The sequence below is a fragment of the Heterodontus francisci genome, chromosome 20 (assembly GCF_036365525.1).
Source record: "Heterodontus francisci isolate sHetFra1 chromosome 20, sHetFra1.hap1, whole genome shotgun sequence".
NCBI lineage: Eukaryota > Metazoa > Chordata > Chondrichthyes > Heterodontiformes > Heterodontidae > Heterodontus > Heterodontus francisci.
The window spans coordinates 87279286-87305752 of NC_090390.1; the positions used below are offsets into that span (position 1 = coordinate 87279286).

Sequence of the window (26467 nt, forward strand, 5' to 3'; positions counted from 1 at the left end):
ATGATTGGAGCTCTGCGAACATTATACCATTGTTTAAAAAGGATGCGAGGGATAGGCCAAATAATTATAGGCCGGTCAGTCTGACCTCGGTGGTGGGTAAATTGTTAGAATCAATTCTGAGGGACAGGATAAACTGCCACTTAGAAAGGCACCGATTAATCAGGGATAGTCAGCATGGATTTGTTAAAGGAAGGTCATGTCTTCCTAACTTAATTGAGTTTTTTGAGGAAGTAACAGGGAGGATTGAGGAGGGTAGTGCAGTGGATGTGGTCTACATAGATTTTAGTAAGGCATTTGACAAGGGCCCAGATGGCAGACTGGTCAGTAAAATGAAAGCCCATGGGATACAGGGGACGAGGCAGGTTGGATCCAGAAATGGCTCAGGGACAGGAAACAAAGGGTAGTAGTCGATGGATGTTTGTGCGAATGGAAAGCTGTTTCCAGTGCCATTCAGGGCTGAGTATTGGGTCCCTTGCTGTTTGTGGTATATATATTAATGATTTGGACTTAAATGTGGGAGGCATGATTGGGAAATTTGCTGATGGCACAAAAATTGGCCGTGTAGTTGATGAAGAGAATAGCTGTAGACTCCAGAATTATATCAATGGTTTAGTTGAGTGGGTGGGAAAGTGGCAAATGGAATTCAATCCGGAGAAGTGTGAGGTAATGCATTTGGGGAGGGCAAATAAAGAAAGGGAATACACAGGTAGATAAGGTGGTGAAGAAGGCATATGGATTGCTTTCCTTTATTGGCTAAGGTATAGAATACAAAAGTAGGGATGTGATGCTGGAACTGTATAAAACGCTGGTTAAGCCACAGCTGAAGTATTGCACACAGTTCTGGTCACCACATTACAGAAAGGACATAATTGCTCTGGAGAGAGTACAGAGGAGATTTACAAGAATATTGCCAGGGCTTGAAAGTTGCAGCTATGAGGAAAGATTGGATAGGCTAGGGTTGTTTTCCCTGGAACTGAAGAGGCTGAGGGGAGACTTAATTGAGGTGTACAAAATTATGAGGGGCCGAGACAGAATAGACAGGAAGGACCTGTTTCCCCTGACGAGGAGGTCAGTTACCAGGGGACACAGATTTAAGGCGATTGGTGATTAGAGGGGACGTGAGGAAAAACTTTTTATCCGGAGGGCAGTGGGTGTCTGGAATTCGCTGCCAGGAATGGTGGTGGTGGCAGAAACCCTCAATTCTTTTAAAAAGGTACCTGCACATGTAGCTGAAGTGCTGTAACCTGCAAGTCTTTGGACCGGCTGCTGGTAGGTGGGATTTGATTGGTGGCTAGATTTTTCAGCCAGCACAGACACGATGGGCTGAATGGCCTTCTTCTGTGCCGAAATTGTTCTATGGTTTTATGGACTATATTCAGCATAGCATCTTCTGGAACTCAATTTTCCTTTCGTTTTAAATGAACCACAATGGACATTAAAAGTGGATATGGGCTGCAAAGATGGCTGAAGGTCAGCTGACTCGGCTTGTGTATTCAAGAACGGACTCACTGTCATAGTCATAGAGATATACAGCACCGAAACAGGCCCTTCGGCCCACCGAGTCCGTGCCGACCATCAACCACCCACTTATACTAATCCTATATTAATCCTATATTAATCCCATTTCCCTTCTCACATCCCCACCTTCCCTCAATTCTCCTACCACCTACCTCACTAGGGGCAATTCTTTTTACAATGGCCAATTTACCTATCAACCTGCAAGTCTTTGGCATGTGGGAGGAAACCGGAGCACCCGGAGGAAACCCATGCGGTCACAGGGAGAACTTGAAAACTCCACACAGACAGTACCCAGAACCGAACCCGGCTCGCTGGACCTGTGAGGCTGCGGTGCTAACCACTGCGCCACTGTCTGAGAGGACAGAAGAATACCTTCCAGACTAAGAGCTGTCATCAACGTCCATCCTGAAACCATAGGGAAACATTCCTGAATTGAATAGTTTTCTGCTGAAACAAAAGGTAATTGTCTTAACCATCAGCAGGGAGATCTTACAACAGTAAACAGGATGAGGCTGATCAACCTGGACCCCCACTGTATTTGGAATAGGAACTGTGAGAAGTCACATAGTGGGGCAGCCATTTTGGTCCCCTTTTAAAAATCTTTAAAATACAGACCTTAGAAAAAGCAGCAGGCAGACCAGGCAATACTATCGTGCCTTAAAAGAACTGGAGGCTGTAACATCTTAAAGTCTTTGAAACTGTTCCTTTGCAAGTCCACCAGCACAGAAAACCGACCTCCTCGGAATAAATTTATATGCAACTGACTTCTTGACATGCTGAAAAATCCACCTCTTCGAGAGAATCCTGCAATGACTTCAATATATGACTCCGGCTATTGTATCCATCTAACTACACTTCAGGAGTGAAAACACCTTATCCACCAGGGCCACAATGCATACCTTTTCCCCAAGACAAGCCAAACAGCTTTCTTTCTCAAGTAAGTGCGTGAGTGCATGCGCGTGAATTGTAGGGTTTGAAGTTCTGTTAATGTATGATAAATACATGGTAATTCAAGATAATAGGGTGAACAGGTGTTGGGTGTTAATTAGTTAATTGTATTCAAGTGTGTGTGTATATATACACATCACAAAAGAGCCACCAGCATTGGCTAGTGGTGGTGTTTGGAGAACAGAAGTTCGCTTTTTTTTATTCATTCACGGGATGTGGGCATCACTGGCTAGGCTAGCATTTATTGCCCATCCCTAATTGCCCTTGAGAAGGTGGTGGTGAGCTGTGACAGGCAATAAACAATCTCCACCAAAGCATCCTAATCACAGTGTCTGCTTCACAAACAGGCTTAGAGATTTCTCTAACATTGGTAGCACAGGATGGTTGCCTGAAAGTGAAGACTGGAGACGAAGATTTGTTTTCAGACAGGAGATTAGAATTGGAGTCTTTTTTTTTTGAGAAAGCTGTATTTGCAGTTCTTGTTTGAAGAAAGATGACTGAAACCAAGTGTAAGGTGTCGGGATATGATTTTCCACCACTGTTTTGTGAAGCTGAACCTTACGATCAATGGAAGAATGAAGTTAACATATGGACACGGGTTACGCCTTTATCTAAAAGGAAGAAAGGAATGGCCCTTACACCATCACTTCCTGCCAGAAGTAAGTCCAAGGGCGAAGTGTTCTCTGAGATAGAGGCTCATTATTTGGACAATAAGGTTTGGACAAACTCTTGAAATATATGGATACAATTTGTCTGAAAGATGACTTATTAAGTGCCTATGAGGCGTGATCAGACATTAATAAATTTAGAAAAATGGATGGTTCTTCCATAGAGAGTTTAACCGACTATATGCAAGGTTGCAGCGATTCTGCTTGGAAATTCCGAGATCAGCACTTGCCTTCAAATTGTTGGTTTGTACTAGGATATTGAACATGGAGCCCTTGGTATTAACCGGAGTTAGATTCAATGAAAAAGATAGGCCATATGATCAGATGGCTGACGCCCTAAAAATATTTTTGGGAAAACATTCCAATCCGGCTGCTTTCATGGCACAGATGAGCTCTTTAGCGGTGGCACCGAAGGTGGAGGATACAATACTTGCAGCATTTCGAGGCCATTCAAGTATGGGGTCTAGACATCAGTACGAAAGGAGAAACACACACAAAACAAATGAGGATCGAGACCCTTTTGGCAGCTATAACAGACAGCAGGAATTGGGTAATTATGGCAGAAGGATGAACCCCAGGAATAACCGAGAGGTGGTCAACAGGTCTTTCCGATGTGACCCAAAGTATCACTGTACGTTGCATTGTCCAAAAAGGAATAACAGGGTTTTTAAGATGACACTCGACGTTGAAGGTTTGGAAGACAAGGATGACGCCACTGATCAATCAGAAGGAATTGTACTGGTCACGAGAAGCTTCAGTCCGGTAATGAGTGTCCTAATCGGAGATTCGTTCAACTGCGCAGTACTAGACGGTGTACGTCCACAGTATGTGGAGTGGACTAGTTAAGGTGTTACTTGGATTCTTTAAGTAAGGAAGACCAAAAAATGGTCAAAGAATACGACAGTTCTATCTGTTTCAGGATGACAACACGTTGAAATCACTAAAAAGAGTGGTAATTCCGTGTAAAATAGCAGGGGTAAACCATTTTGTTAGTATGGATGTAGTATCCAGTGAAATACCTTTGTTGTTAAGTAAACCGTCTATGAAAAAAGCTCAGATGAAATTGGATATGGAACATGATAAGGCGATTATCTTTGGGAAATCTGTAGCTTAGCGGTTTACACAGTCAGGACATTATTACCTTTGGCGAGGCCTAACATCTCTAAGTAGGATAGCATCCGGGGGTAGGGATTAAAAGTAGAATCGACAAATTATTTCAAAACTACATCAACAGTTTGCACATCCATCTTGTCATAGGTTGAATATGCTGTTAAAAGATGCAGGGATAATAGATGACTACACTAAACTTATTGAAAACATCAGTGGAAAATGTGATATCTGTAAAAAATACAGGAGGATGCCATCGCGACCCATAGTGAGTCTCCCATTAGCAAGGGACTTTAATGAAACCATAGTGATGGACTTAATGGTATGGGATAAAGAAAAAAACATTTTTCTATGCTTTATAGACATGGCGACTAGATTCAGTCTGTCAACAGTAATTTATAGTAAAGACAAGAAAGCAATAGTGGACAAGATAATGGAAAAGTGGATAGGAACAGGACTGGGAGCACTGGCTAGGTTTCTAACTGACAATGGAGGAGAATTTGCCAATGATGAGTTCAGGAGTATGTGTGAAAATATGAATAATGTTATCAATGCACACGGCAGCAGAAAATCCTTTTAGTAAATGGGATTTGTGACAGATATCATGTTGTGATTGACGAAATGCTCCGAAAAATGTTAGATCAGACAAATTGTAAATTGACTACTGCCCTGGCATAGGCAGTACATACGAAAAACACGCTTCAAATGGTTGGGGGCTACAGCCCATATCAATTAGTTTATGGCTGAAATCCGAAAATACCTTCGGTAATGTGGGATCATCCCCCAGCTTTAGAGAGAACTACAATTTTTGCAGAACATTTGAATGCCATGCATGCAAGGAGAAGAGCATTTATTAAGGCTGAGGTTTCAGAAAAAATCAGGAGAGCTTTGAGGTATCGGATCTGGCCATCAGAAAATAATTTTGATCCCGGTGATATGGTGTATTACAAAAGAGAACGGCAGAAAGAACAGAGGGGCCCAGGAAAACAAAAAAACAGAGGGGCGGCACAGTGGCGCAGTGGTTAGCACTGCAGCCTCACAGCTCCAGGGACCCGGGTTCGATTCCGGGTACTGCCTGTGTGGAGTTTGCAAGTTCTCCCTGTGTCTGCGTGGGTTTTCTCCGGGTGCTCCAGTTTCCTCCCACAAGCCAAAAGACTTGCAGGTTGACAGGTAAATTGACCATTATAAATTGTCACTAGTATAGGTAGGTGGTAGGGAAATATAGGGACAGGTGGGGATGTTTGGTAGGAATATGGGATTAGTGTAGGATTAGTATAAATGGGTGGTTGATGTTCGGCACAGACTCGGTGGGCCGAAGGGCCTGTTTCAGTGCTGTATCTCTAGTCTCTAATCTAATCTAATCAAAAGTTATAGGTATTGATGGCAAAATGGTGATTTTGCAACATGGCAACCAAACCATTAGAGTACATTCCTCGCTGCTTATTATACATTGACAGAATCTGAACAAATGATGGACACTGATGATGCATGTACTTCGCATGCACATATGTCAGATCTTTGCAAGTAACAGACTGTGGCAGATAATGGGCTGACTGAGAGTGGACCGAGTGATAGTGAAGATCCAGATAAGGCCATTTATCCCAAAGGTCAATGAGCAAAAGTTGGAACTAGAGTGACATATATGCCAGAAAGGACTAGTGAATGGAGGGAAGCCATGATTATAAGAAGGGCAGGAAAGGTCACAGAGAAATACAAGCATTGGCTGAATGTCTAAGACCAGGGACAGGATATCAGACCTATAGATTGGCAGAAGGAAGTGAAAATGTGGAAGGCCAGAAAACATAGTATAAGTTCAGACAGTGGGCCTGAAGATGATCACAGTCCAAGGAAAAGGTCACAAACTTGCGAAAGGAGGTCTGGCTGTAGGAGGGATAGGTCGAGTAGTAGTAGTCCAAAAAGGGATAGGAAATCTAGTAGGGGACGTGGTTTCACTAAAGCAAGGACCAGAGAGCAGGCGAGGGGCGCCACAAGCAGTAGGAGCCCTTACAATAGAGAAGCTCTAGTGGCTACTAACAAGTTAGATGGTAAATTGATAAAGGATGTCAAGCAAAAAGAGCTTGACAGTTGGAGAGAGTTTGGCGTATACACGGAGGTGCCTGGTAGAGGACAACCAGCAATTGTCCCATAGATGGATCTGTACAGAGAAAGTACTTCCCGATGGTACATATAAAGCAAAGGCCAGACTTGCAGCTCAGGGATTTGAGGAACGACTAGGTGACCAGGAAGGTCGAGTGGACTCCCCAACAGCAGGAAAAGCAAGTTTGAGGATTTTCCTCACCCTTTAAGCGACACTCTGGGAATGTAAGTCCACTGACATCAAAGCAGCATTTTTGCAAGAAGAGAAATTTCAAAGGGAAATATTTTTAAAGCCATCAAAAGAAGCTGGAGATAAAGAAAGGAAATTATGGAAGCTAAAAAAAGTGTGTTTATGGGCTAAATGATGTATCCAGGGTGGAGTATTTTTCAGTTCGGTCAGTCCTACTAAAAGCAGGTTGTATTCAACTAAAGGTGGATCGGCAATGTTTTATTGGTACTATGAAAAAAAACTGGGCGGCACAGTGGCGCAGCGGTTAGCACCGCAGCCTCACAGCTCCAGCGACCCGGGTTCAATTCTGGGTACTGCCTGTGTGGAGTTTGCAAGTCCTCCCTGTGTCTGCGTGGGTTTCCTCCGGGTGCTCCGGTTTCCTTCCACAACCAAAAGACTTGCAGGTTGATAGGTAAATTGGCCCTAGTATAGGTAGGGTCCTTTCCTATCCTGAGTGGTGTGAAACAGGGCTGTGTTCTCGCACCCACACTTTTTGGGATTTTCTTCTCCCTGCTGCTTTCACATGCGTTCAAATCCTCTGAAGAAGGAATTTTCCTCCACACAAGATCAGGGGGCAGGTTGTTCAACCTTGCCCGTCTAAGAGCGAAGTCCAAAGTACGGAAAGTCCTCATCAGAGAACTCCTCTTTGCTGACGATGCTGCTTTAACATCTCACACTGAAGAATGCCTGCAGAGTCTCATCGACAGGTTTGCGTCTGCCTGCAATGAATTTGGCCTAACCATCAGCCTCAAGAAAACGAACATCATGGGGCAGGATGTCAGAAATGCTCCATCCATCAATATTGGCGACCACGCTCTGGAAGTGGTTCAAGAGTTCACCTACCTCGGCTCAACTATCACCAGTAACCTGTCTCTAGATGCAGAAATCAACAAGCGCATGGGTAAGGCTTCCACTGCTATGTCCAGACTGGCCAAGAGAGTGTGGGAAAATGGCGCACTGACACGGAACACAAAAGTCCGAGTGTATCAGGCCTGTGTCCTCAGTACCTTGCTCTACGGCAGCGAGGCCTGGACAACGTATGCCAGCCAAGAGCGACGTCTCAATTCATTCCATCTTCGCTGCCTTCGGAGAATACTTGGCATCAGGTGGCAGGACTATATCTCCAACACAGAAGTCCTTGAAGCGGCCAACACCCCCAGCTTATACACACTACTGAGTCAGCGGCGCTTGAGATGACTTGGCCATGTGAGCCGCATGGAAGATGGCAGGATCCCCAAAGACACATTGTACAGCGAGCTCGCCACTGGTATCAGACCCACCGGCCGTCCATGTCTCCGTTATAAAGACGTCTGCAAACGCGACATGAAATCGTGTGACATTGATCACAAGTCGTGGGAGTCAGTTGCCAGCATTCGCCAGAGCTGGCGGGCAGCCATAAAGACAGGGCTAAATTGTGGCGAGTCGAAGAGACTTAGTAGTTGGCAGGAAAAAAGACAGAGGCGCAAGGGGAGAGCCAACTGTGCAACAGCCCCAACAAACAAATTTCTCTGCAGCACCTGTGGAAGAGCCTGTCACTCCAGAATTGGCCTTTATAGCCACTCCAGGCGCTGCTTCACAAACCACTGACCACCTCCAGGCGCGTATCCATTGTCTCTCGAGATAAGGAGGCCCAAAAGAAGAAAGAATAGGTAGGTGGTAGGGGAATATAGGGACAGGTGAGGATGTGGTAGGAATATGGGATTAGTGTAGGATTAGTATAAATGGGTGGTTAATGGTCGGCACAGACTCGGTGGGCTGAAGGGCCTGTTTCAGTGCTGTATCTCTAAATCTAAAAAAATAAAAAAATCTAAAAGGAATTTTCTTGATGCATGCAGATGATTTTCTGTGGGGAGGATCTAAGGCATTTGAGAAATTTGTGGTAGATAAAGTTCTGCAAGAATTTAAAATTGGAAGTCAGACTTCCGGAGCTTTTAAATATATAGGGTTGAATACTAGGCAGACTAAGTTAGGGGTAACACTAAATCAACAATCTTACCTAGAGAATGTTAATAGGATCCCAATAAATCAGGCCAGATCCTCACAAAAGGAAAACTCTGCAACCAAGGAAGTAGTAGACCAGTTAAGGAGCTTAATCAGGCAGTTGACCTAGGCCGGATACTTGCTATGGTGCATTAGAATTGAGCACCATGCTGAAACATGCTACTGTTGGGGAAGTGCTGAAAGCAAATAAGACATTGAAGAGATTGAGTTTTGATAAATGTACACTCAAGTTTCCAGCATTGGGTGACCCAGAAGAGATGAAATTGGTCATTTTTAGTGACGCCTCACACGCTAATCATCCCGATGGTTATTCGAGCACAGCAGGGTTCATGTTTTTTGGTGGGAAGAAATGATAAATGTTGTCCGTTAGCCTGGGAATCGAAGAAAATAAAGAGGATAGTTAAAAGCACCTTAGCCGCTGAGACACTTGCACTGATAGAAGCGATAGATATGAATATGTACTTATCAAGTATTTTAAAGGAACTCTTGTACAAGGGGCAATCGGAGAAGGATTTTCCTATAGAATGCTACATAGATAACTATGCTGTCTGGGACAATGTCCATTCGACAAGAAATGTTGCAGAAAAGAGGTTGAGGATTGATCTTGCAAGTATAAAAAAATGTTGGAAAGAAAAGAAATTTCCAACATAAAATGGGTTGACGCAAGTCATCAGTTGTTGGATTGTTTTACTAAGAGAGCTGCTTGTTCGAAAAAAGTGTTGGATGTCCTCGAAGAGGGCCGTCTTGTGTTATAAGTTAGGAAAACGCGGAAAAATTTTTTACGATAAGATCGCTTTTTCTTTAAAGGGGGGGGAATATACAGCATGTTAATGGCTGGTGCTGTTGAAAGTTAATAAATAATATAAAGAAAAATGTGCCATTGTTTTTTTATTTCTTTTTCTTTTGTTTATTTATTTGTATATGTATTTAATTTAAAGAAAAAAGGGGGAATCTGTTAGGGCCTGAAGTTTTGTTAATGGATGATAAATACCTGGTAGTTCAAGATAATAGGGTGAACTGGTGTTGGGTGTTAATTAGTTAATTGTATTCAAGTGTGTGTATATAAAAACGAGCGAGCCAGCACTGGTTGGTGGCAGAAACATAGAAAACAGGAACAGGCCATTCGGCCCTTCGAGCCTGCTCCGCCATTCATTATGATCATGGCTGATCATCCAACACAGTAACCTGTTCCTGCTTTCGCCCCATATCATAGTCATAGAGAGATACAACACTGAAACAGGCCCCTCTGCCCACAGTCTGTGCCAACCAACAACCACCCATTTATACTAATCCTACATTAATCCCATATTCCCTACCACATCCCCACCATTCTCCTACCACCTACCGACACTAGGGGCAATTTACAATGGCCAATTTACCCTATCAACCTGCAAGTCTTTGGCTGTGGGGGGAAACCGGAGAACCCGGCAGGAATTTCCCCTAAGTTCCTTGTTCCCTGATGTGGGTTTAAGAATTGTTATATCTTGATTTTATAGCCTGTACAGAAGAAATTATGCTTTAAATGAATGTGTTTCAGAATTGGAATATGATGTCAATCAAACATATATCCTTTGATCCCTTTAAACCCAAGAACTATATCTAACTCCTTCTTGAAAACATACAATGTTCTTCGCTCTCCTAATTACTTTTTTTAAGTACCCCCCTACACTTTCTATACTCCTCCAGTGCCTCCACTGTTTTCAGCACTCTGAATCTGCCATAAGCTGCCTCTTTTTTTTAAAAAAACTGATCCAATCCTCTGTATCCCTTGACATACAGGGTTCGCTGGACTTGTGGTTCTATCCTTCACCTTAATGGGTACATATTGGCTCTGAACTCTCAATATTTCCTCTTTGAATGACTCCCACTCATCTGATGTCGACATTCCTACAAGTAGCCGTGCACAGTCCACTTTGGCCAAATCCTGTTTTATCACAAAATTGGCCTTCCCCCAATTCAGTACCTTTATTTTCGGTCCATCTTTGTCCTTTTCCATAACTACCTTAAATCTTAGAGTTATGGTCACTATCCTCGAAATGTTCCCCCACTGACACTTCTACAACCTGTCCGGCTTCATTCCCTAGGATTAGGTCCAGTACTGCCCCATCTCTTGTAGGACTATCTACGTACTGGCTCAAAAAGCTCTCCTGTATGCATTTTAAGAATTCCGCCCCCTTTAAAGCTTTTGCACTAAGACGATCCCAGTTGATATTGGGGAAGTTGAAATCCCCTACTATTACCCTATTATTTTACACCTCTGAGATTTGCCTACCTAATTGCTCCTCTATCTCTCCCTGACTGTTCGGCAGCCTGTAGTACACTCCCAACCAAGTGATTGCCCCCTTTTTGTTTTGAAGTTCTACCCATATGGCCTCATTTGAGGAACCTTCTAAGATATCATCCCTGCTTACTGCAGTAATTGACTCCTTGATCAACAGTGCAATGCCACCTCTTTTACCCCCTCCCGTCATGCCCGAAGATTCTATACCCTGGAGTATTGAGCTGCCAGTCCTGCCCCTCCCTCAACCATGTCTCTGTGATAGCGATATCATAATGCCATGTGCTAATCAATGCCCTCAATTCATCTGCCTTACTAGTAAGACTCCTTGCATTAAAACAGATGCAATCCAGCATTTTCCCCTTGTGCCTTAACAGGTCTATATTTGCTCTGCCTTCCAGACTGACTCAATTTCTCTTCCATATTTGACTATGCATCACCCAATACTGTAACTCCACTCTGCATCCCATCCCCCTGCCAAATTAGTTTAAACCCCCCTCCCCCCACAGCACTAGCAAACCTCCCAACAGGGATGTTGGTCCCATTCTGGTTCAGGTGCAACCCGTCCAACTTGTACAGGTCCCACCTTTGCCAGAAACAAATGCAGTGGATCCAGGAAATGAAAGCCTTCCCTCCTGAACCACCTCCTCAGCCACGCATTCATCTGCTCTATCCTCCTATTCCTATACTCACTAGTACATGGCACTGGGAGTAATCCAGAGATTACAACCTTTGAGGTCCTGCGTTTTAATCTGCTACTTAGCTCCCTAAATTCTTGTTGCAGGACCTCATCCCTCTTTCTATCTATGTCGTTGGTACCAATGTGTACCACGACCTCTGACTGTTCATCCTCTCCCTTCAGAATGTCCTGCACTCTTATGTGGGACTTTGTCGAAAGCCTTCAGAAAGTCCAAATAAACCACATCCACTGGCTCCCCCTCATCAACTCTACTAGTTACATCCTCAAAAAATTCCAGTAGATTTGTCAAGCATGATTTCCCTTTTGTAAATCCATGCTGACTCTGTCCGATTCTACCACTGTTCTCCAAGTGCTCTGCCATAAAATCTTTGATAATGGACTCTAGAATTTTCCCCACTACCGACGTCAGGCTGACTGGTCTATAATTCCCTGCTTTCTCTCTACCTCCTTTTTAAATAGTGGGGTTACATTAGCTACTCTCCAATCTGTAGGAACTGTTCCAGAGTCTATAGAATCTTGGAAGATGACCACCAATGCATCCACTATTTCTAGGGCCACTTCCTTAAGTACTCTGGGATACATACCATTAGGCCCTGGGGATTTCTCTGTCTTCAATCCCATCAATTTCCCCAACACCATTTCTCTACTAATACTGATTTCCTTCAGTTCTTCTCTCTCACTAAACCCTGTGTTCCCCAACATTTCTGGTATGATATTTGTGTCGTCCTTTGTGAAGACAGAACCAAAGTATGCATTTAGTTGGTCAGCCATTTCTTTATTCCCCATAATAAATTCCCCTGTTTCTGACTGTAAGGGACCTACATTTGTCTTCACCAATCTTTTTCTCTGCACATACCCATAGGAACTTTTACAGTCAGTTTTTATGTTCCCCGCAAGCTTGCTCTCGTACTCTATTTTCCCCTTCTTAAACAATCCCTTGGTCCTCCTTTGCTGCATTCTAAACTGCTCCCAATCCTCATGTCTGTAGATTTTTCTGACGAATTTATATGCCTCCTCCTTGGATCTAATGCTATCTCTAATTCCCCTTGTAAGCCATGGTTTGGCTATCTTTCCCGTTTTACTTTTACGCCAGACAGGAATAAACGATTGTTGCAGTTCATCCATGCTCTCTTTGAATGTTTGCCATTGCCTTTCCACCGTTGTCCCTTTAAGTAATGTTTTCCAATCCATCATAGCCAACTCGCGCCTCATACCTCCGTATTTTCCTTTGCTAAGATTCAGGACCCTAGTCTCAGAATCAACTATGTCACTCTCCATCTTGATGAAGAATTCTATCATATTATGGTCACTCATTCCCAAGGGGTCTCGCACAACTAGACTGTCAATTATTCCCCTCTCATTACAATACCCAGTCTAGGATGGCCTGTTCTCGAGTTGGTTCCTCAACGTATTGATCCAGAAAACCATCCACTCCAAGAATTCCTCCTCTACGGTATTGTGACTAATTTGATTTGGTGTTGCTGGAGAGCAGAAGTAAGCTCTGACAAGCAATAAACAATCTACACCAAAGCATCCTAGCCTCAGTGTCTGCTTCACAAACAGGCTTGGAGATTTCTCTAACATGAGTGAGTGATGTAGCGTTAGACTTTTGGGTTGGACGTGTGAATAAGAATAATCCTCTTTATTTAAACCCACAAAAAGCATTCAAATTGGCCATACACTCAGGGGTTAAGAAACTCGCACATCTTCCTGGTCAAAAACACATTGATTATGGACTGTAAAGGGGAAAGAACTGGGGTTTCAGTTCTCTCTCAATTCTGTCCATAACATTGTTTCTGGATATTTAGATATTTCAGTTAGTAAGGGAAGATAAAAGATGTTCAGCCATCCGATTGGTTCATTTTCAAAAAAAAAGGTGTCAAACCTTTATGACCAATAATGAAATAGGGGTCTAATTGGTCTTTCAGAATTGGTTGTTTTCATTAATCCTTAGTAGTTTTTCATACCTGCTGACCTTGTTTTTATACATTATATATTACAATGTCATTAATAATGGAAATTTCCTATGAAAACTTGCCATTACACCCTCCTGTCAGTGGCCGCAGTCCGGCACCTCCATTGGAGAGCAGGTGTAGACATAGCTATTTAGAATGGAAGACATTGACTGAAAATATGTACATTTGTAGGATATTCAGTATATCTTTTCATAATGCATCGTTAGTATGATACAGCAAAGGAGGCCTGTCAGTCCATTGTGTCTGTGCTAGCTCCTTGGTAGAGCTAATATGTATATTCTTTGACATAGGTATTGAAAGTATATGCTAAACTGCATTTGTAGCACTGTAAATTATTTGACAGTTAAATATACAAGAGATATATAACACATACACACATATAATACGCATTCTGCATATTCTTCGACAATAAGTATCAGACACAATGCATGAACCGAGATACATAGCACAATGTGGATCATGTCATGGTATAGCCAGAAAGCATTTGCTTTTATACATTGATATACTGTATAATCATAGAATGATACAGCACAGAAACAGGCCATTCAGCCCATTGTGCCTGTGTCAGCTCTTTGAAAGAGTTATCCAATTAGTCCCAGTCCTCTGCTCTTTCCCCATAGCCCTGTAGTTTTTTACCATTCAAGTATTTATCCAATTCCCTTTTGAAAGTTATTAATGAATCTGCTTCCACCTCCCTTTCAGACAGTGCATTCCAGATCACAACAACTCGCTAAATAAATTTTTTGTTGCTCACGTTTCTTCTAGTTCTTTGCCAATCACCTTAAATCTGTGTCCGCTGATTACCAACACTTCTGCCGCTAGAAAGTTTCTCTTCATTTACTCGATAAAACCTTTCATGATTTTGAATGCCTGTATCACCTTCACTGCTCTAAGCAGAACAACCCCAGCTTCTCCAGGCTCTCCACGTAATTGACATCCCTCATCCCTGGTACCATTTCAGTAAAGTTTCCTCTGCACCCTCTCCAAGGCCTTCCTAAAGAGTACTGCCCTTAACTGGACACAATACTCCAGCTGGGGGCTAGCCAGTATTTTATAAAAGGTTCAGCAGAACTCATTTGCTTTTGTATTCCACACCTCTATTTATAAAGCCAAGGATCCCATACACTTTTTAAACAGCCTTCTCAACTTCTCCTGCCACCTTCAAAGGCTCATTGTTATGCAGTAAATACTGTTGTACATTAAGTACATCAACATAAACACATTTTAACAGATATTGTATAGTGTATGACAATGTAATGCATAACATACTTTCTATATTAATAAAGTAATATGATGGTGCACCTTCTACATTGTGAGCCATATATTTCTAATGCACATTTCCTGTGTCACAAAGTTGTCACCCATCTGTCATGCCTGCCTTTCCCATAGTAAAACATCCCAAGGCAACTACCAGGATAGTTATCCAACCAAATTTGACACGGAGACACGTTAGGAGATATTAGACCAGCTGATCAAGAGTTTGGTCAAAGAGGTAGGTTTTTTTTTTTTTAAGTGTCTTAAAGGAGGAGAGAGAGCTATAGGGGTTCAGGCAGGGAATTCCACAGCTTACTACCATGGCAGCTGAAGGCACAGCTGCCAATGGTGCAGCAATGACAACTGGAATGCTCAAGAGGTCAGAATATGAAGAGCAAATAGATACCAAAGGGTTGTAGGACTGAAGGAGGTTAGAGATTGAGTTATTAGACCACGGGATGCTTTGCCACAGGTATTGCGACAGAGACTGGATCATTTGAAAGGGGATGGGAAAGTATTTGAAAAGGAGTATCTAAGAATCTTGGGGGATTAGGTTACAGAAGAGAGACCGCCAGCAATAGCACTGAGGGCTGAATGCCCTCCTCCTGTGCTGCAATTTCCCTCATTCTGTGGAAACTCTCTTATTGAGTCAGAGCCCAATGAGTGCTTTAGAAATCTTGGTGTTGAGCAGAGTTTAGGATGATGTGCCCTGTGAGCAGAGCCCGCTGTCCTTTGTGTCCTTTATCAATTTGGTTCACTTGCTGCCTGGTTTTGATGTCTGAAGTCCAAATACAGGTTGGCTCGGACAGAGACTCCCAATTCAAAGCTGTCACCTTCATATGGACCCAGAATCCAAGGAGATAGGGAGAGGTATACAGTAATATTTGCAGATGTCACGTCCTCCAACAATATTCCAATCAGAGTTTGGAAAACTTACCTGAAGACATGTGGGGATCTTCGCTGATGATTGCACAATGTTCAGCACCATTTGCAACTCCTCAAATACTGAAGCAGTCTGTGTAGAAATGCAAAAGACCTGGACAATATCCAGGCTTGGGCTGATAAGTGGCAAGTAACATTTGCGCCAAACAAGTGCCAGGCAATGACCATCTCCAACAAGAGAGAATCTAACCATCTCCCCTTGACATTCAGTGGCATTACCATCGCTGAATCCCCCACTATCAACATCCTAGGGGCTACCATTGACCAGAAACTGAACTGGAGTAGCCATATAAATACCATGGCTACAAGAGCAGGTCAGAGGCTACGAATCCTGCGGCGAGTAACTCATCTCCTGACTCCCCAAACCCTGTCCACCATCTACAAGGCACAAGTCAGGAGTGCGATGGAATACTCTCCACTTGCCTGGATGGGTGCAGCTCCAACAACACTCAAGAAGCTCGTCACCATCCACGACAAAGCAGCCCACTTGATTGGCACACCATCCACAAACATTCACTCCCTCCACCTCCGACGCACAGTGGCAGCGGTGTGTACCATCTACAAGATGTACTGCAGCAACGCACCAAGGCTCCTTCGACAGCACCTTCCAAACCCGCGACCTCTACCATCTCGAAGGACAAGAGCAGCAGATGCATGAGAACATAACCACCTGCAAGTTCCACTCCAAGTCACACACCATCCTGACTTGGAATTATATCGCCGTTCCTTCACTGCCGCTGGGTCAAAATCCTGGAACTTCCTTCCTAACAGCACTGTGGGTGTACCTACCTCACATGGACTGCAGTGGTTCAAGAAGGCAGCTCACCACCACCTTCTCAAGGGCAATTAGGGATGGGCAATAAATGCTGGCATAGCCAGTGACGCCCACTTCCCATGAATGAATAAAAAAAACTACACCATCTGCCCCCTCAAATTTTCATGGATATTCCCACAGTACTATTCAAAGACCAGCAGGGGAGTGCTCCCCAGTGTCCTGGCCAATATTTATCTATCAACCAACATCACTAAAAAATAATTCTGACTATTAACATAACTGATCATAAACATATTGCTGGTTGTGTGAACTTGCTGTGTGCAAATTGCTGCTGCATTTCCCACATTACAAAAAGTGACAACACTTCAAACAATATTTCATTGGCATTATAGAAATGCACATTTTTTTTAATACTAGACTTCATGTGTGACACTGGCGGGGGGAGGGGAATATCAGAATTGTTACAGCACAGAAGGAGGCCATTCGGGCTGTGTCTGCGCTGGCTCCCAGAAAGGGCAGTCTATCTAGTGCCATTCCCAGGCCTTCTCCCCGTTACCCTGCACATTCTTCCTTCTCATATAACAATCCAATTTCCTCTTGAATGCCTCAACTGAACCTGTCACCACCACACTCAGGCAGTGCATTCCAGATACTAACCACTCGTTGCGTAAAACACTTTTTCATGTTGCTATTGATTCTTTTGCCAATTACCTTAAATCTGTGCACTCTTGTTCTTGATCCCTCCACCAATGGGAACAGGTTTTCCCTATCCACTCTGTCCCGATCCCTTATGATTTTGAATACTTCTATCGAATCTCCTCTCAAACTTCTTTTCTCCAAAGAAAACAGTCCCAATCGATCCAGTTAACTTAAGTTCCTCATCCCTGGAATCATTCCCATGAACCATTTCTGCACTCTCTGTAATGCCTTCACATCTTTTCTGAAATGTGGCGCCCAGAACTGAACAAAATACTCCAGTTGAGGCCAAACCAGTGTTCTATACAAGTTTAACATAACTTCCTTGCTTCTGTATTCTATGCCTCTATTAAATGAGGCCTACTATGCTGTAGCTCTATTAACTGCTCTCTCAACATGTCCTGCCACCTTCAATAATTTATGCACATATACACTCAGTTCCCTCTGCTCCGGTACCCCCTTTAGAATTGCACCCTTTGTTTTATAGTGTCTATCCGCATTCTTCCTACCATAATGAATCACATCACTCTTCACTGCATTAAATTTCATCTGCCACTTTTCTGCCCATTCCACCACCCTGTCAATGTCCTTTTGAAGTTCTACACTATCCTCCTTACAGTTCACAATGTTTCCAAGTTTTGTATCATCTGCAAATTTTGGCACTGTGCCCTGTACACCAAGGTCTGGGTCATTAATATATCAGGAACAGCAAGGGTCCTAACATCGACCCCTGGGGAAATCCACTGCAAAGCTTCCTCCAGTCTGGAAAAAATCCATTAACCACGACTCTGTTTCCCATCACTCAGTCAATTTTGTATCCATGTTTGTCCCTTTTATTCCATGAGCTATAAATTCACTCACAAGTCTGTTCTATTGTACTTTATCAAATCAATGAGCGTCTGCAGATATACATTGCTGTACAAGTACAATGGATAACATGTATAAGCCACTTTAGCATGCTGTGTTTATACATTTTTTTGCATGCATGAAAACACATAACTGACAACTTGGACATTAACCACCTAGGTTAAACATATTAGTGCTGACAAAGTCATTGGAAAAAAATCTAGTGGGGAGACAAAAAAAAAAAAAATTCAGATATGTCAGGATATGGAATACTCTACCGAAAAGGTGGTGGAAGCTGATTTCATAGACAATTTTAAAAGGGAGTTGGACAGATACTGGAGGATGAGTTACTTACCAGGATAAAAAGCAGGGGTGTGGGACCAAGCACGACTGCTCTTTCAAAGAGCCGGCACAGGCATGATGAGCCAAGTGGCCTCCTTCTATGCTGCAAGTTTCACTGATTCTATAAATGTACATAATGTATAATAAAATAACCTACCTTCCACATGATGCGCAGTGCGTGACTGAATCACTTTACATTGCTCAATGATGCATGGCCCTCCCCCTGCCCTGCCCACTCCCTGCACTAACCATGGCTCTGTTCTGATGAAAGGTCACAGATCTGAAACGTTAACCCTGTTTCTTCCTCCACAGATGCTGACAGACCTGCTGTATATTTGCAGCACTTTCTGTTTCTATTTCATGACTCCCCGGCTGCGCCTGCCTGACAGAGTAAAATGGCGGCAGGCCTGGGCCCAACCGCCGGCGCCAGGCCCGCCGCTCCCTCAGCCTGGGCCTTCCCGCCGGCGCTGCCGGGCCTCTCACTCACCATCAGCTTCATCGCCTTGTCGTGTAAGATCGAGTCGGACTCCATTCTCTGTGTTTATGTGTGTCTGAGATTGTTTTCCGCCAGTCGCCCGCCCCCCTTCCCGCGGGCCTTGTTCCTGATCACCAGGCCTCGGTCTCTTGAGGTAAAAAAAAATGTGAAGGGCGACAGACAACAGCACCGCCTCCTGCACCTAGGCCGTAGTGTGACTGCGCCTGCGCGCTGCCTCCGGCTGCTCGCGCCCCTCTCGCGGTGCGCTTTGGGAGTTGTAGTCCCCTGCACCCGCTCCCTCAGCAGCCCCGTCTGGTCTGCGTGGCGACGTGAACTACGATTCCCATAAGGCAAAGCGCGCCGGGTGGGTCGGCCGGTGCCCACTGGGCCCGCCGGGAGTTGTAGTTTGCTGGCGCAGTTGGTGCCGAGTGGCGCTGCCAGCTGCCGACATTGCTCTTCCGAACGAAAATGTGAGAGGTTTTTAACGAAAATTTTTTAACGAAATTCGCGGGTAGTCTTGCTGCCTCCTGGAAGGTGTGGAGTGGTGAAGATGAGGAACCAGCTGTGGAGCCCGCCACCCTTCCGGAAAATGCCAGACCGCCGGATCCGCAAAGCCCGCTTCAAGGACCGCGACCTGCGCGTGCTGATCGACTCCGTCATGGAGAGGCGGGGGGACATCTTCGGCGAGGGAGGCCAGCCACCCACCATGCAGAGCCGCCGCCAAGCGTGGCTCTTTGTCATGGAGAAAGTCAACGCCGTGTCCGGGACTCGCAGGACCTGGGAAGAGGTGCGGAAGAAGGTCCACGACCTGAAGAAAAGCACCAAGGTAAGAGGCTATTGGGTTTATCCGAGTTCATCTGCCTCGAGAAACCACCAGCCTCTGTGCTGCACAATGTTCAGCACCATTCGCGACTCCTCAGATACTGAAGCAGTCCGTGTAGAATGCAGCTAGACTTGGACAATATCCAGGCTTGGGCTGATAAGTGGCAAGTAACATTCGTACCACACAAGTGCCAGGCAATGACCATCTCCAACAAGAGAGAATCTAACCATCTCCCCTTGACATTCAATGGCATTACCATCGCTGAATCCCCCACTATCAACATCCTAGGGGCTACCATTGACCAGAAACTGAACTGGAGTAGCCTTAGAAATACCATGGCTACAAGAGCAGGTCAAAGGCTAGGAATCCTTTGGTGAGTAACTCACCTCCTGACTCCCCAAAGTCTGTCCACCAGCTACAAGGCACAAGTCAGGAGTGTGATGGAATATTCACCACTTGCCTGGATGGGTGAAGCTCCAATAACACTGAAGAAGCTCGACACCATCCAGGACAAAGCAGCCCACTTGATTGGCACCCCATCCACAAACATTTACTCCCTCCACCACCGACGCACAGTGGCAGCAGTGTGTATCATCTAAAAGATGCACTGCAGCAACTCACCAAGGCTCCTTAGACAGCACCTTCCAAACCCGCGACCTCTACCAACCAGAAGGACAAGGGCAGCAGATGCATGGGAACACCACCACCTGCAAGTTCCCCTCCAAGTCACACACCATCCTGACTTGGAACTATATCGCCGTTCCTTCACTGTCACTGTGTCAAAATCCTGGAACTCCCTTCCTAACAGCGATGTGGGTATACCTACCCCACATGGACTGCAGCGGTTCAAGAAGGCAGCTCACCATCACCTTCTCAAGGGAAATTAGGGATGGGAAATAAATGCTGGCCTAGCCAGCAATGCCCACATCCCCCGAACGAATAAAAAAAAACTCACCCTATCATCATATCCTATTACTTTCTCCCTCAGCTATTTATCAAGCTTCCCCTTAAATGCATGTTATTCACTTCAACCGCACCCTGTAGTTTAATGCCCATATGATTTTTCTCCTGGGTTGCCCACAGCTGTATACTGATGATTAATCCTTAATTTCTGGAGACTCCAGGGCAACTCTAAGTATGACTATTACTTGTATTAAAGACACAAGCATACATGCTTTGCTGACAACACAGATATGTTATTAAGAATGTGCCAAGTGTTCAAAGTGAATACAACAGTGTAATGCAAACTGTGTGATGGACAATGTATGTTGGAATTGCAGGAAGGCATTTGTGTGGTGTGAATCATTCTGTTCTAATCTCCGCTGCTTTTATCTTTAAAGGAAAAACTTGCTTATAACAGAAGAGCGCGCCAGTTATCGTGTGGCAGCCGGCCAGACATCAAAACATTGACAGAGTTTGAGAATGATATGATCCTTCTCTTTGGGAAAGAAAGCTTCGAAGGCCTTGATGCTGTGGATCTTGGTGTTGTGTCAAGACTCAGTGGTAAGTGTGCATTTCACGAGAAATGACACAAATGTATCGATACACAGATTGTGTACAAGGGCATCTGACTACTTGTAATGAAACTGCAGAGCTGAAATGAATGTGAGTTTCTGTACTCATACCTTGCCATTTTGTATCTCTTCACAGACCAAGGAGAAACAAGTGGATCATCAACCACAGCTGCAAAACAGCACCATACACCTAAGTACCAAATATCATCACCCCGAGCTGAAGCAGGCACCAGCACAGATACACCCACTGGAGGAGATGGTAGTGTTGAGGATGAGGAGGAACTGGGTGAGTCACTGAACATTAGTGAGGATGGGGGACCAATATTGGTAGATGATGAGAGGTCATCCTTTGAAGGGTGGAGGCCCCATGTGCTGGGCCCTCCAATTGAGGCAGATGCAGATACAGACCTCAGTGGGCCTGCTTTCAAACGGAGGCTGTTAGAACATGAGTTCAGTGTTGAACAATCACTTGCCTCCATACACACAACAGTGGAAGATGGCATGGTTATGTTGGACCAGCGCTTGTGTGCACTGCAGTCTGCTATTGAGCACGTGGCAACACCAGTGGCATCTGCAGTGGAGACCTCACTTACTCAGGCCTTGGACACAGTTGGGTCATCACTCATGAATGCTCATTCTGCTGCTATAGAAGTTTTGGGGTCAAAACTGCAAGAAGCTGTCAAGGCAGGCTTCAATTCACTTGGAGAGCGCTTGCAGACAACCATGGCAGAGGGATTCCAAAGTCTCATAGAAGCCCAGTTCTCTATGCTCACACAGATTATTGGTCAGCGTGAAAAGCTGGCCTCAACTCCTGGAGTAGCGCAGGCTCATCCAGTTGGCAGTCATTCTAGCGGGGGTTTGGTGCCACCAAAAAAACCCCCACAGGTGACTTCAGGTGCTGTCTCTGAAAATCTTGAGTCCAGAGCGACTCAGCATCAGAGACCTCTGGGACTGATGCAGGTGCATCAGGGTTAGTTGCAGATACAGGTAGCAGGACTTCTGTATTCTATGCAGCTACAAAGTTGGCTCGAGCTGCCAACTTGTGCAGAAAGGCTAGGGAATCAGTGCCAATTCCTGATGCTTCTTCCCCCCCACTGCCCTCCACCACATTACCTAAACTTCCCTGCCCCAGTCTGAATGCTGAGCCTGTCACTGCCAGACTGCACAGGAAGTTGCAGTGGGTACAGCAGTCGGCTGCAGATGTAGCCAACATGTGCTCTGCTCAGTGTGGTATACTTTAAAACATGCATTTATTTAAAATTAAAATTTAAAATGTTTTGAGTCCTGGTGAGAAAAGCTCGTGTTGGCTGTTGGGTGACTTGCTCTGGGGTCAGGACGAGTAGCGGAACTGGAGCAGGCAGGGTGAGGGGATGTCAGCAGCATCAGTACTTGGGTGGGTGCAGGAAACAAACCGTTGAGACTCGAGGGCAAGCAGAGTTTAGAATGGTGCAGGATAACACACCAGTGACTCACCCTTCTGCAGTTCCCTTTATTAATTCAGATTTTAACTACAAGCAGAATAAAGCTGCTGGGAGTTTGCCTATTTGAAGCTTGAATCTGGCTATTTGGAAAGGGTAAAACATCCAATCGATGAAGTTCAGCAGCAAAAGCTTAAAGTCTCCACTAAATATTCTTGTACGCCATATCTGCATAAGCATTAACCTATTTAAGTAGCACATGCAGGAATATGATTTGGACACTTTAAGCATTTGTGATTTGAAGTTTGAAGAATGGAAATTTTACCCTAAGCTTGCATTGCTCGTTGGCACACCTTTCTACATTGTCAGACTGACCACATAAACATAAACATCCCCCTTCCCTCCCCTCCTCTCCCACTCCTTCCTGGCATTAAAAAAGGTGCTAAATTAGAAAATGGATTGTCTCATCTGTAAGTGTACTGCTTCTAGAGAGTCCCAGAAACTGTATGCTGGGTAGGTTATGAGTCAGCCCAGGCTCAGCAATGAATATCATTCTTATTTGGGGGGAGGGGGGATTAATGCATCCCCCTGATAACACCAGGGAAGCAGTTACATCTTCCTGCTCCCTGTGTCAGCACCTATGCAGTTGGCTACACAGCCAGTGTTATTCCTTAAATCGCTTAGTAGTAGGCAATATACACAAGCAACATGCAATGGGGTAATGTGGGAGCGGAAGACACTAGGCATGTACAGCACTGCTCAACTGAATAAATGGAATTTACTTTTACTACAGCTTTCAGTCTTTCCTTCATACATTGCACCGAATCTGAAGGGACTTGTCCAGAAGCAGTCCTAATGGGAGTTGTATTCACTTCTCTGGAAAAAAACCCAAAAATGACAAATTGAATAGCACAGAATTATATAGTAGTTACAGCCAGTCGGCCTAACTGGTCTATGTCGGTGTTTATGTTCCACACAAGCTTCCTCCCACCCCTCTTCAAACTGTTTATCAATATATCCTTCTATTCCTCTGTCCCTCATGTGTTTATTTAGCTTCCCTTTAAATACATCTATGCTATTTGCCTCAACTACTTCCTGTGGTAGTGAGTTCCATCTTCTCACCATCTCTGCGTAAAGAAGTTTCTCCGAAATTCCCTATTGGATTTATTATTAGATCTTCTATACATGGCCCCTAGTTTTGGTCTCCCCCACAAGTGGAAACATATTCTCTATGTCTACCCTATCAAACCCTTTCATTATCTTAAAGCCCTCTATTAGGTCACCCCTCAACCTTCTCTCTTCTAGAGAAATGAGCCCTCACCTGTTCCGTCTTTCCTGATAGTTCTAGTATCATCATTGTAAATCCTTTTTGCACCTGATCCATTGCCTCAATATCCTTTTTGTAATATGGAGACCAGAACTCTGCATAGTACCAAATGTGATCTAATGAAGGTCTGTACCAGTTTAACATAACTTCTCAATACTGTTCCTCTAGAAATGAACCCCAGTGATTTGTTTGCCATTTTATGGCCTTATTAACCTGCATTGCTACTTTTAGTAATTTCTTTATCTGTACCCTAGATCCCTTTGCTTTTCCACCCTATTTATACTCTTATTTAGCAAGGAGTATGTGGCTACTTTATTCTTCCTACTAAAATGCATCCACTGCACATTTATCTATACAGCAGTTTGGTGATTTTAAATAACTGTTCCCAGCTGTAGAGCAGGAACGTGGAAACAGAAGTAGACCATTCAGCCCTTCGGGCCTCTTCCACCATTCAATTGGAACGTGGTTGATCTGTCTCTTAAGTCCATTTATCATTGGTACCGTAACCCTTGCTTAGCAAAAAACCTAATCAATCTCAGTTTTGAAATTTTCAATTAACCCCAGTCTCAATAGCTTCCTAACATCATCCCCTGAATGACTTAGCTCTAATTTTAAGTTTCTGACCCCTCATTCTGGACTCCCCAACCAGGGGAAATTGTTTCTCTACCTACCCTATCAACTTCTTTAATCAACATCTTGATTTAGATCAACCCTTAATCTTGTATACTCGAGGGAATACAACCTAAACAAGTCTATACAACCTGTCCTCATAATTTAACCCTCATTCTGAGCAGGAGAATCATGATCCTAAGTCTATCTGTCTTATGTATATATCCATATTTTGCATATTTATTTATTTAGAGATACAGCACTGAAACAGACCCTTCGGCCCACCGAGTCTGTGCCATCAACCACCCATTCATACTAATCCTACATTAATCCCATATTCCTACCACATCCCCACCTGCCCTCAATTCCCCTACCACCTACCTATACTAAGGGCAATTTACAATGGCCAATTTACCTATCAACCTGCAAGTCTTTGGCTGTGGCAGGAAACCGGAGCACCCGGCGGAAACCCACACGGTCACAGGGAGAACTTGCAAACTCCGCACAGGCAGTACCCAGAATCGAACCCGGGTCGCTGGAGCTGTGAGGCTGCGGTACTAACCACTGCGAGAAATGATATATCTGCACATTCTCAGTTTCACTACGTGTGTCACGTTCTAGTGCTACACTTTGTTGATTTGACTGAAACTGAAAGAGCAGCAAGTCAGAACTGAGAAGGAAGAGAAATTCAACCCAAAACAGATGTCAATGAGAAACTACAAAGGACTTACAAAAATACTAAACATAGGGAATCATAGAATCTTACAGCACAGAAGAAGACCATTCGCCCCATCGTGCTCTTTGAAAGACCTATCCAATTAGTCCAACTCCCCAGTGCTCCTCCTGCAGAGCCCCATAGATTTTTCCTTTTCTTGTACATATTCAATTCCCTTTTGAAAGTTACTATTGAATGTGTTTTCACCACCCTTTCAGACAGTGCATTCCAGATCACAACAACTTGCTGTGTAAAAAAGAATATCCTCCCCTCCCCCACATTAATTTGTCAATTAATCCCTATCTACTCTATCAAAAGCCTTCATAATTTTGAACACCTCAGTTAAATCTTCCCTTAACTTCCCCTGCTTGGAGGAGAATCCTTATTGCCCAGTCAGCAGAACCTACCACTAATAAGAAAAAGAAAAGAGAACCAATAGAATGACTTAAAATACTTCATGAAAATCTTTGTGTGTGCAATTTTATCTCCTTAGCTGAATATGGGTTCAAAATAAGATTTTTACTATAATATTTAAAATTTCATGAAACATGTTTAAACTAAACTTGTCTCTTGTGTCTTTTGAGTACCATCATTAACGCTTTTACTTCTGGGCCTCATCCTCTTTTAAAAGCCTCAGCTTAAAGTTGATAGCTTTCCCAAAATTCTATCAACTGGTGGCAGTTATCATGACTTCAACTTTTAGGACACCTTAGTCAATTTCTAAGCATGCCCCAGCATACAACTTGAAGCTTTTAGCTGCCTAATGTTTTAGCAAACTTTTTTGAGTTTCGTTGCTTTTCCAAATGATTTGTAAACACACTGGCGACTGAATCTTAACAGCGTCTTTCAAGTAAAGTTTCAAATCTGACCATGATCAAATGCACTATTTTACTTCAGAGACCAAGCCATGCTCAGAGAGTGAGAGAGGAGTGATTTTACCATCTGTTTATACTGAGAAATTGTAAACAATAATTATTTACTGAAAATATATTTTTTTCAGTTTCTCAATGTTTTCTTCCAGCTACAACAGTATTTGAATTTGTTTGTCCAAGTAATTTGAAAAGAAGCTGGTGGGTGAATTATTTATTATTAACCATATTTTGTTGCACACACGATTGTATCTGGAGTTTGTTCTGAAGAAGTTGAGACCTATTAATTCAATGCTGTACACATGTGTTCACATTTGATGCCTGATCTCAAATACCTTTC

At 43.8% G+C, this 26467-nt stretch overlaps 2 protein-coding genes across 5 annotated transcripts in view; one reads left to right on the forward strand and one right to left on the reverse strand.

The window, feature by feature from the left end:
- Window positions 1–19050, reverse strand: part of LOC137380812 (F-box/WD repeat-containing protein 1A-like) — a 224887-nt gene extending 205837 nt beyond the window's left edge. Inside the window, exon 1 of the mRNA XM_068053192.1 lies at window positions 18865–19050. Coding sequence (XP_067909293.1) covers window positions 18865–18909 — 45 coding nt within the window. The 5' untranslated portion in view covers window positions 18910–19050. The remainder of the gene's footprint in view (window positions 1–18864) is intronic.
- LOC137380811 (myb-related transcription factor, partner of profilin-like) overlaps window positions 18634–26467 on the forward strand; it is an 88349-nt gene continuing 80515 nt past the window's right edge. For 3 of the 4 annotated variants that reach the window (XR_010977083.1, XR_010977084.1, XM_068053191.1), the window contains exons 1-4: window positions 18634–18887; window positions 19368–19678; window positions 21016–21178; window positions 21326–21475. Coding sequence is in view for 2 of the 4 variants with exons in the window: in XM_068053191.1 (XP_067909292.1) it covers window positions 18773–18887; window positions 19368–19678; window positions 21016–21178; window positions 21326–21475 (739 nt within the window). In the remaining 2 variants the exon portion in view is untranslated. Of the gene's footprint in view, window positions 18888–19367; window positions 19679–21015; window positions 21179–21325; window positions 26453–26467 lie in introns of those variants that run through there. The other variant, XM_068053190.1, reaches the window with a different exon arrangement.